Source organism: Leptinotarsa decemlineata, unplaced genomic scaffold (assembly GCF_025532065.1).
Source record: "Leptinotarsa decemlineata unplaced genomic scaffold, Ldec_3_MD MMD2_tig00026354_RagTag_RagTag, whole genome shotgun sequence".
NCBI classification, from domain to species: Eukaryota; Metazoa; Arthropoda; class Insecta; order Coleoptera; family Chrysomelidae; genus Leptinotarsa; species Leptinotarsa decemlineata.
The window spans coordinates 1451673-1464244 of NW_027412702.1; the positions used below are offsets into that span (position 1 = coordinate 1451673).

Below are 12572 nucleotides of genomic sequence, written 5' to 3' on the forward strand. Positions count from 1 at the left end.
AATGTCTCGTCAAAACGCTTTGAATTCGCCCTTCAAAAATGAATGACGTGCTTATCAAATCAACTGAGTGAAACGGTTAATGATCTCCTACCGACACTATAGTCATAACTAGTTGTCGCCCGCGGCTTCGCTCGCTTAGGATTCAGTTTATCACATTACATTTCGTGACAGACCATTTTAAACAAATAGTTACAATATTTTTTTATCCACCCAAAACTTTAGGTTTCCAACTTCAAAACTGATAAAATTCAGTACAACCTTTGAACCCCTATGTTTCCCCCTTGGAGGTGGAAATTCCTGATTCCCTTTCTGGGTGCTCATTTACGCTATACAAAAAACCTACCTGCATGTTTCAAGATTCTAGTATCATTAGCTTTCGGCTGTACGTCGATATAAGAGTGAGCAATAGCTAGTTATTCATATTTTTACTTTAAAAATACAGCAACTGAAAAATATGCCTCCTGCACTGAGTAATGAATAGCTTCGAGAATCGAATTATGTTAGGAACTACACGTTAAAAGGTAAGACATCGTTAATCCTTAGCTTGCACAAGTTTCAACTTCTGAGGGTTGTCGTTCGTAGGGGTGCGACAGCTGGTTAACGGAAAAACAGATTTTAAACAGAACAGATAAAGAAATTCCCAAAACTAACACAACCGTTAACGGCTCCTGCCCTCACGCGTCTGCTCGCGTTCGAGTCGCGTTTTCGGCGATGGCGCTTCATTGCTCAGACCTCCCCTCTACCCCCGCGCATCGTCCATCGTCGTCTTACAGTACCCGCGACGCGTAATGGCTTACTGCGTTGCGTCAAGTTAATCTTGCGATAACTTTCAAACGATTCGTCCAAAACACTTAGTGTACAGACAAAGTTCATTTATATTAAATAGGCACTTAAAACGACAATTGTATCAATTTTTATAAGAATTTGACATATACTCTGAAATGTGCAATGTAAAAATGTGTCCAATTTAATGGTATTTATGGCTCAGTATTTTGCATATAGTGGCTAACACATATGAGGTAGATATAAGCTATCGCGGACTTTTATTCACAAATATTTGAAATAAACAGTCTTACGGTGCATCATCTGCATGTAACTCCAACGGTATAGGCAGCGCACGCCTAGATAGCTCTCAGGGAGCAAGAATTTTTCCGACTTATGAACGATGAATGTTCTTAGCAGATTGTTCTTGAAAATGATGAGGAAAATATTTTGAGTAGTTGAGTAGGTTTCTCTTGAATGTTAGACGTTTATTGTTCATGTTAAACCAATTATTTCGAAGGGGCTTTTTCTTCGAAAAGTAATTTCTATACATGATCTACATATCTTTGTTAGGAGTGTAGAATAAATCCATATCAAGCAATTCCAATCACCAGCAATACAAAACTGTATTCTTCATTTTCTGAAGACGACAACTTGGTTGGGGAAACGCGCGTCGGAAAAAGCATTAAATTTCTGGTGATTGAGAAAAGTGTTTGTTTTCGAGTTCAATTAGAACTCAATTGTTTCGGAAACTTCCCATATTTTTTGTAGTAGAAGTAGAAAGCCAAAAATATTTTTCCAAAAAATGTTTACTTTTCCAATTACAGCCATTTTGTCACGGAACTTTGCAGTACACTATGGGGCATGTGAGTGTTTGTGAGTTAAATTTCATATTGTGAAACTTCCATATATTAAATTGTGTAGCGTTCCTATGAACAATGTCTGTTTCAATTTTATAACAAATGTTTGGGGTACAAACTGATCGGGAAAGAGTAATTTCCGTATAGTTAAGAAGTCTTAGTTTTGATACTCTATTTATAAGATATTAACTTCGATTTTAAAGTATATTTCACCCCGACTTCATATGACTATGACTATGATTATATTTATATTTTTATGTTTATAATTGTATTTATTTTTATATTTATGTATTTATATTTACATTTTGATTTATATATATATATATATATATATATATATATATATATATATATATATATATATATATTTATGTTTGTATGTATATTTCCTATATATTCAGGTTTCATGTTTATATTTACTATCCATTCTGTATAACACGCTTTGTCAATAAGATTTATTCTTGGACAATAGAGCATATTTTGATTTGATTTGATTTGATGAACGTGGTTGTTTCGAAAGTACTTTCTATTTCGTGTAAGTCAATTTTCGTTTGAAAGTAGTTCAAAGGGGCGAAAAGGAAAGTCAAACAATCGGTTCCCAAACGCCAAATAACAGCCGTGACGAGTAATTTATCTAAATGTGACCAACAAATATAACACCACCAGTTAAAAACCAGGATTCGAAAGAAAATTGAAAGAAGTCGCATATATTCATTCTAAACTATTAGGAGAACACTCAAAGAGGAATACTGCACCCGCTTGCCCATCAGTGAAGCGTCAGTTTTTCATTCCCTCTTTCTTCCACGTTTTTCTCACTTGTTGTAGTTTACACTTTTTGTTTCATAAATCTTCCCCTTCGAAAAATATCGGATCGCAAATGTTCCAAGTGTGATGTTGTATTACTAAGATGATCTAAATTTTGATTAGATGTCAAACAAGCTGATTCAAGATTTTGTCATCATTATAAATTAAAGACAAAACACAAGCACTACAGGAAAATCCTTAAGGCACTCTCAGAGCGGTGCCAATGTGAACGTAGCGATTCACATTGAATTTGAATCGCTGAAGATTAAATCCATTTGGAAAAACATTGTCATAAAGATCATTCCACTAAACGCAGTTCTCCAGATGAAAGAGTTCTTAAACAGTGGAGTTCGAGGTGTACTGAGTTGAACCTCAAAACGATGAGCAGCCTCAGTCCATCGCGTATTTCTGATATGTACCGCTCTTGGTGGAATCAAATGTGCCAAGTCACTTGAACACTTTCCGTGAAAGTATCTATAGAAGAGAAACAAATCTCCAACCTTTCTTCGATGTTCCAGGCTATCAAGGTTGCACGTGATGTTCGCGTCTCCAATCAGGCGGATGGTTCCGCAACTTCAGGGTACGTTTGGGGGCAGAGCTCTATACATGAGAACAATACTCCAAAAAAGGTCTGATCTGAGCTTTATGCATCAATCGTTACTGAGGTGTTTATAGTTTTCTGGTTCGGAACAGTGTTCCAAGCTTTCGAGAAGCAGCCATTGCAATCCCAGCGACATGATTGTGCCAGACATATTGGTGTCCATTTTAACCCCCAATAAACTTATCGAAGCATATATCCGGTTCGGAGACATTTATCTTCTTGGAGAAAATCGATGCCTGTATTTTGTGGCATTGAATTGAATTTGGTTACTTTCACCCCTATTTGAAATCACTTCTAGATCCTAATTAAGATATGCAACCTCCTGCTGCCGGTGAAGATGTGCCTCCATAGCCGATGTCCTAGAATCCAAATGGAATGACGAGAAGTGTGCTGTCGTTAGCAAAACAATATATTGGATTCTTGGTTTGTTCCAATAAGTCGTTCAAAATCATTCGAGGCAGCAGTTCGCAAAAGTGTGTTCAAGTCTATGTAGGGCTTCAACCATGTGGACTGCTTGAACTTTAGAACACGATGAATCTTGTTCAAAATGAGACCATGTTCTAAGGCCTGCTTGAGATTTCTGTAATGATTCACATACTTTTTCTTCGACTGTAGAGTAGCCATCAATTTAAATTGTTTCACATCCGATGTACTTTCGGTTCGAGAATTTTTTGTCTTAGGATCCACATTATCGGGGCAGAACGGTAAATCCTTATGCATCTCGTGAAGGTTGTTTGAATACATCATATCAGCTTCTAGTATATAACTTTCCGGGGCATCATCAGGCACAGTTGTGATATCAATGTTGGTGTCCATCTACTCAAACCAGCCGTATGGTAGATATTGAGACATTGCCCTACCATATTGATTATTAACATCGAAATACATTAGATATAAGTCAGCTTTGGCTTTATCATAATTGTCACCCATGTATTCGTTATTAGCTGTGACTCTTCGCTTGGAGCAAACTTGACTCAGTCCACCTCTTGTTCCCTTTTCGAAAAACATCAACTGATCTACATCGGTGAAAAGTTCAAGTTGCTGTTTCGTTTTAAATAACATAGCATCCCATGTATAGCCACGCAGAGTGAAATAATGGGCAGGATCCAAACCGTAGGTTTTATGACAACTTGAGCGGAACTGCTCGAAGGCATAGCCAGAAGCATAACATCCGTCTTCAAATACAGATCCGTATATTTTCCCAATGTTTTTATATTGAAAGTAGCCCATATCAGCTTGGCAAGTAAGTAAGATCTCCTAGGACACGGTTTATCCTCCAATATGTTTTGTAGAAGGTTTCGATAGGGGGTAAACCATCTTCATTGAATTTTTTGAAAGAATCGATATAGTCATACGGCATTACACCCTTTTTTGTCAAAATCTACTCTTCATCATTCGAGAGGTTGGAGAACTGTGATATAAGATTTGGAAAATCTGATAGATATGATACTAACGTATCCAGCGAAAAACTCATGAATCTGAATGAGTTAAAAAATCTGAAGTGGATCTTGCTACCAGAAATAATTTTAATGAGGGAGATATACTTTTCCTTTGTTATCGGCCAAACGGCGACACTTTCATTGAGATCCAATGCAATATTTTCTATAACAAAATGTGCATCATACCCTGATAAATTATGAAACACGATGGGAATAAAGAGAGGTTTCAAGAATCAGAAGGTGTAAAGCAGAAGTGAACAAAACATGGAAGAAAGTGAATGAACATCAGTGATGACGTAAAGTATACAGGGTCTTCACTTAAGTACCAAAGAAATGGTATTTTCTTTAGAAATTATATATCCACTGTAATGAATAAAATAAGCATTAACTGAAGTTTGAAAAGAAAATTGTTCGAACATCCCCCATTATGCTTTAGAAGCACCCATGTTATGTTATAAATGAACAACTCTATTGCAAAATAAGCAATTATTGAAGTTTAAAAATATATTGAAGATATCATAAACTTCAAAATTCTGAAGAAATTTTTATATCGTTTATATTTTGAGTGGTCGTATGCAACTGACTAAATGAAAACACTATCCATCTGAAAACTTCCCAGCATGATTAGGAGGTTAAGTTTGAAATCTAGACGCAGAACATAAGCATTTACACGAGCGTATGAAAAATGACAACGTTCGCCAATCGATTACATGATAAGATCATTAATCATTCTGGCATCCAAACTAAACAATCGAAATAGAAACAGCAGTTTTGGCAAGGCCCAAAAGATTACATTTCCTTTTGAAAGTGTATCGGATAGGTTTGTCATTATACGGCTTGCGTTTATTTTGGTAACTGCCAAGCCGGTGGATTAATAGCCGCAAAGTATTTAACCGCATTCATCTTACAATCTGGCTGTCTTCCCCTTACAAATGATGCCATTCCAAACACACATTTACCGAAGGATTTTTTGAGGGGTATGCGACTCGTTCAGAAACGAATGGCAACTTTTATCTGCTTCGACTTATAAGTTATATTTGATTCAAACATGTCGGGAACGAACATTTTATATTACAGTATTCGAACCGAATTTGAAATATATTAAAATTCATCAGTTTAATCAAAAATAATATTTTCAGTATTCTATCAAGTTATTTGACACTATATTCATACTTGTGATGCACTGTTTAGAACATTTCGTGTAGTAACGAATATTACTGGACTTCTATCCCAACATCAAACCGTATTTAAAACAAATCATAAACTACAGAGCTTCTCATGAAATCCAAAGGACAAAGTCGAGAATTCGAAAAAGTTTGGAATTTACGGAATTTATTGTAAGAACTGCGAAGCAAAATATTAGCACACCTAAAATATGGAAAGCCAGAAAAATCAGCAGTCGCCCATCATGTTTTGCAACAAACCATATCATAAATTGTAGTTCATTAAGAATAGCTAGACAAGTCAACAACAACAGGCATCTAGATGTCTAATATAATGAATAACAATGGTGGACCAATACCTAATGGTTTATCTACTATATAGCTTGTTGAAATAATATTTTTAGTTATTAGATTTACCTGACTCGTAGATAAGGCAGCATTGTGAAATTAATTTTAAGATGTAGGTACCTAGTAGACTAAGTTTAATCTTCCTCTTGAAGATGATCACTTGATGACTGAAACATATAACGGTTTGGTGTTGGGATAGAACTCCAGTAAGTAATATTCAACATATTTATATTTATTAATTTCGGTCATAAGTTCAAAGTTTTCGGATTGTTTGTTCCTTAGTTTATTCCTTTCTCTATATTCGATAAATCACAAAACTTTTGAAGGTAATACCTAAAATTTTCATTTTTAAACAAAAACCTTGTTATGTAGTGATACCATGGGAACAACCAGCTTGATAAAATTACGAGTCTGTAATAAGAGTTGTTTTATCTATTGCTGGTTGCTCAATCGGTATGGCTCAAAAATAACAAAGTTGGGGTTTGAAAATGGATTTTCATCTAAAGACATTTCGAGTAGTATTCGTGAGGTTTATTACCTGAAATATTTTCCGATGATTACATCAATATAAGAACAAAATATTAATTCTCAAATTGAATCAGTTTGATTACCCAAATAACAAGAATATCAACTGGAACCTTTGTTTGGAAGTACAATTATTAAAGAAACGATGTTCGAATATATGGACAAAGTATGTGAATAACTAGACTCGTATTTTTCAACAATAGGATTTCATCTATCATAAAATATATCGTGCCTTGATATGATACCACAGAACTAGCACCTGAGTCACCCGACTTACTCGACGCGGGTAGATGCATATGTTGCATATTTTTTCCGATTTCCATATAATTGCTAGATACTATTGAGAATAATGTTTCGATTCGAATCAATTATATCTTATCATACCAATGAATTTCGATTAAGATTTCAAAAACACTTCATTGTGAAATTTTCACCAAACAGTTTTACGAAAATGCAACACGTGTTTCGCCATACAACGGCTTCTTCGGGCATATTTTTACTAGCTGAATCTACGTATGCTATTTGATCATTCAGTAAATCACCCGAATTCTCAAATCTATCAATTTCTAAACATTTTAAAAGATTGAGTTTCAAACTTTTCTCTTCTAAATGTGAGACGTCAAGATAGTTTGCAAATGTGGAATTAGTCTTTCCATTCAAGAAAGCACTTCCATGTTCTTCAATTCTTTGGGAACAAGTTATCCATGTTTGGCCAATATAAAGTTAAGGGAAGAGCCACAAGTCAACTTATATACTCCTGATCTATCCGACACTGAAGTTTTATTTTCTGTTTTTAATAAATCCACTTTAACTCTTATTCGTTCTGTTATGAATAATAGTTCAGGTATATTTATTAAAACCAATAAAAACAAAACTTTAGTGTTGTACACTGGTTTTCCAAGAACTATGAATCAGCAAAGCATCCACGCGGTGGAAACGAGTGAGGGTACTAGAGACGCAGATAAGTCATTTCAGCGAGGGGCAAACTTTTGGAAGATTACTCGCGAGCATTCTATTACTCTATAAATAGTCTAATCAACAAGTTCAAAAACATGAAAAATGGAGGTTAAGGTCCTAAAAATATGAGCGATAGTTCATTCGATTCGAAACCACCTCTAGAAAAATGTTTTTGAAAGATTTTGATGCAGGTAAAAAATTGCAATTGTTATTAACAAAATAACATTATTTATGCCAACGGAGATTGGGAAAAAATTTGTTAGTTGAAAAACTTTTTGAAAAATGGTGATAAAACTTTTTTTTCTACGGGACTCGATTCATTCAAGTGTTAAGAAGATACTAGATTTTTTCAAATTTTTAAAATGACATTTTATGTTATAAAAAAATTATATCTTTTGATAAACTCTCTTTAGCGGCAGCGCGCGCATGCCGTAACCACTGCGCGAAACCCTATTTTCAACGTCAAATTAAAGTTATAAATAATGGAGAATAATGGAGAATTTCGGGAGCCGAGACTTTTGCATTGGAAATTTCCTTCTCTTTAACGAGCTTTTTTCAAAATTGCTAAAATATTAATATTTTTTGAGTTATTAACGAAAAACTAAATACCATTTTTTTGACCTTATTTTGTTAATAATATTTGTACGTATTCCTACATGTAATTTGTTTCTTTTGAATCCTTTCCTATTAGCCTTCAACAGTAAACTCGACGACAAAATCAGTTTCCGCAAATTCAATATTTACCTAATCACCCAATTATTTCAAAGAGGGCGTTCATGAATTAACTTACATTTGTCACTCGAGGCAGTCTCGATTTTTGAAATTCAAGAAAGCCCCACGGATTTGTTCAACGCTCTGTATGAAACAGAAATAAACAGAAATAAACAGACCATCCATCTACGAAATAAATCTTCAATGCAAATATTTTGCTAATAATTAATCTCTGAATTTGAGAAACACTCTGAGCCGATTAAGATTATGAAGTATTTATTTTGATTTGACTCGACTTTTTAATTTTGAAACATTTCTTAAGGCATCGCCCGGTTTATTTTTAGTTTTGAACCAATAAACATTTCAGTACAGCATGATTTTTAAATAAATATATCTACTCTGTACAGTTTTTCTTCGACATGAGACTTCCATTTTATATTTATAGCTTTTATATGCGAAGATTCAGATTCGATCAAGACTTCTGGTACGTCGGTTGATATAGTCCAAGAGGATTCTTTTTCATTTAGGAACATTTTTTCTCAAACAGCTCTACCATGTTTGAGACATTTTCAAGATCAAAAGTATAGTCATGAAAACTAAGTAATATGGTACTCAAAAACGAAAGCGAACAAACAAAATATTTTGCAGAAAAGGGACACAATTCTTGTAGAAGCATTAGTTATTCATTGATTAATATTCAACCAAAATAATACTGTTGAAATTGAAAAAGTTTTTGCAACCGAATAATAGAATACAGACGCAATGAAGAAGCATTAAGTTATTCATTGACTAATATTCAATCAAAATAATAATGTTAAAAAAGTTTTTGTAACCAATAAAATGAATAATACAATGCAGACGTGAATAGCCCCCCCCTCCCCTTTACTATTGAACGAAACAAGACATCAATATAAGAACATATATTATGCTTTCACGACCGGAGTCACGATTTAGGAGAACGAAATCCGGGCTAGTAGGCCGTGGTCTAACGGAACCTGAAAAACCAAACATTTCGTGTCTGCTACTGCGACAGACATCATCATTGGTATGAGCGTTTTCTGATAGGACGAAAGTTATATCTCGAAATCTCAGTAAGGATGTTGCGTCCTCCAACTTTTTTCTGAAATTCTGAAATAGAATGGGAGCCTTCGTTATTTCTGATTTGATAGATATTTCAAATCTCTATTCAAAACTGTTCAGTGTTTTTAGAAATTCATTAGCCGTACTTCCAACTTCTTGAAATATCCATTCTGCTTAAGATCCTGCTTGATGTAGTCCAGTGCCTTATTTGGGCTCTCTCTTTCATTGCCTAGGCAAAATTCTCTATATACTAGCGTTTTATCTAATCCTTTCTTTGTAAATGGATGGTGGTGGAATTCAAAATTCAGCTCGTGTGTATGTTTTTTTTTAACGAGCTAACGCCCCTTTACCCTCAGAAAGCGAAACTTTAAGACTTTCGTATAAGTCTTCTCACTTCCTCAATGATGAAGTGAGAAGACGAATTGCAAAGCAATCACAAGAAAAGTCCACTTCATTATATTAAAAGACTATTGACGATAATCACAAAAAATCTACCTCACATGTTGCTATACAGTTCGTAGCAATATTGCACAAACAAAACACAAAATGTAAAAAGCAAGTATAACAATTGAACCTATCAAAAAATTTATGAATGAGGTAAGTCCTTCATTATTGAAACTAAAATTTCATTGAAAAAAGGTAAGACCTCGTTAGTCTTTAGCTCGCACAAGGTTCGACTTCTAAGGGTTGTCGTTCGTAGGGGTGCGACAGCTGGTTAACGGAAAACCGATTTTAAACTATAGGGTCTTCCAAAAGGGACTTCCAACCTTTGACAATTGATAACGGCCATCTTGTTGAAGCAACATTTGTCAAATTAGTTGTCATTAATCCAGTCTGTTTTGCCAAATCATCATAGACAGATATAGCATTCAACAACATGTGCAAATAATAAAATTGTTTTATCAAAACTGGTTTTCTATTCGCAATGTGGTGGATGAATTTGGATCCATTCATTCAGTAAATGATCCTCCAACACCCGTACGTCGACGAAACGTAAGATCCGCTGAAAACATCACCTCTGTCTGTGCGAATGTGCAGGAGAATTCGAGGCAATCGATTTTGCATCGCTCACAAGAACTCGGCCTTTCGGAGACCACAACTTGGCGAATTTTGCGTCCTGACTTGGTCCTGCACCCGTACAAACTTTAACTGAGAGGAACTGAAGGTAAGCTACCATAGACAACGACTGTGTTAGCGGAATGGGCTTGGAAGCAGTGGACAACTGACCCTAATGTTGATCGAAAAATCATCTTCAGCGATGAGGCCCATTTCTGGATGAATGAGTACGTGAACAAACAAAATTATTGAAATCGTGATGATACCAATCCAAATAAGATCTAAGAGCGTCCAATGCCCGAAAAAGTCACTGTTCGGTGTGGATTTAGGGCTGGCAGCGGCATCGGTCCATATTTCTTTGAGAACGATTGGCCAGGCTATCACTGTCAACGACGAGCACTAAAGGTCGATACCTTCTTCTTTCGACCTAAATTGGATTATCTGGAATTCAACGACATGCGGTTTCAACATGAGTCACTACGTGCCACACAGCTTATGCCACACGATCGATTTTAGGGCATGGTCATCTCATGTGGAGGTGATGTAAAGTGGCCACCGAGATCGTGCGATTTGACCCCGTTAAATTTATCTTAGTGGGGTTTTCTTGAGTAGCAGGTGTATGAGAATAAGCCACAAACCACAGCAGTCCTCAAAACCAACATAACTTATGCCATCGGACGAATTCAGCCTGATTTATGCGCCAGAGAAGCCGTGGCAGAAACAGATTTTTAAACACATAATGGGGTCAATAGGTCTTTCAAACGAATTAAAAAAATCGATGATTCATTCATACTAAAATGTTTTCTTTGCATATAGGCCTTAGATTGAAGTAACCGAAACACCAACATTAAAAAAAAAGTATATAATTCCACCTAAAATATAATTCGAATAGTTTGTAAATAAAACAAAATATAACTCACCCGTCATCTGGATCACAGTCTCTGAAACCTTTGGCAAAGGGATTGCTAGCTATTTTTAGTTGGGTAATCTGAAATAAAAACAGAAAAAGAGTTTTTGAAAATCCACATTTCCTATTAAATTTCAGTTTCTTATATCAAGAGAATCAACCTTCATTTGAAAACTAACGTACCCTATGATTTTGATAGGCCGTAACGGCGGTGAAAGATGTTTCGGAAAAAACGAAGGTTTTGAAGTTTTCGCCAGAGTTTTCTTCTGAAGAGTTGCCAGTTTTGGGAGGCAAATAGACTATATGAAACCTGGGTTGATACCTATGCATTGAGTTCAATATAATCTAAAAAAGATACAGTGAGTTCAGGTAACTCTTTTCATATCTTCAACTCACATGTCCATTATCATCCAATTGATTGTTAGTTAGTTTCAATTTATCGAAGGATACCGTTTGCTTCATCCATTGCGCACCAGTGGCAGGGCTATCAGGGTGGACATGTATTCTAGGGGGCGATACAGGGTCTGCTTTACCGGCCACAACCCAACTGGAACTAAAAATTAAAAAAATGATTTAACTGAACTGTCTTGGATCACACAAAAAAATGAGGTAACTTTATGAATGCTCACCTATGGAAGGCGTATCTGTATCTTTTATCATCTACTGGCACAAAATCCATCATCAGCATATACTCCGAGTGTAAATCCAGGCCGCAAAGTTTCACTTGGAATGTTGGAAACATTCGTCGTCCTGCTTTTGTAACTATCATTTCAGTTCCTAGAGAATGAAATTCGTCCCAAAGATGTTTCATTTCCAACATTGCTCCGGCATTGCTCAGTGCAGGGGAAATTGAGTGTATACTAAAAAAGATGAATTAATTATCGCTTATAGACCATGTAAAAAGATCATTTTATGAACTTTTCATTTGCAAATGGAAATAATAAATTTACTCAGATCTGTTAATCCCCCCCCCCTCAACTTTTGAAAGGAACAAGCTATCGAGGTAGGTTAAAATTCAAGTGAAATGATACTACTTTTAGTACTTTTTGGCATAAAAATGATTGTGGTCACGTGGCCTAGTGTCAAGAGTGCACCATCTTTTTTTTTAATGTAAAGGGGGTCACGTGGCTCCTGCACCGGGAAAAATGATTGAAATCTACCTCGGAATTTTCATTTCGAACGAAGAAAATTACTTCAGTTTTATTGAAAATATACTCTCTCTATTGAATAATTCACATCCCCGAGAGTAATTTCAGTAGGCAATGTACTTTTCATTGAGAATTAAATATTCATCTAATATATGTGTGAAATCATAACGTATTATTTCATGTGAAGAGAATTAGTAACTGGACGATGGGT

General features: G+C 35.4%; 1 protein-coding gene across 1 annotated transcript in view; it reads right to left on the reverse strand.

Moving 5' to 3' along the window:
• LOC111516300 (uncharacterized) overlaps positions 1–12572 on the reverse strand; it is a 51461-nt gene that overhangs the window by 11325 nt on the left and 27564 nt on the right. The window contains exons 4-7 of the mRNA XM_074184065.1: positions 11843–12073; positions 11610–11766; positions 11397–11558; positions 11227–11294 (exon numbers count right to left, since the gene is read on the reverse strand). Of these exons, the coding sequence (XP_074040166.1) occupies positions 11227–11294; positions 11397–11558; positions 11610–11766; positions 11843–12073 (618 nt within the window). The remainder of the gene's footprint in view (positions 1–11226; positions 11295–11396; positions 11559–11609; positions 11767–11842; positions 12074–12572) is intronic.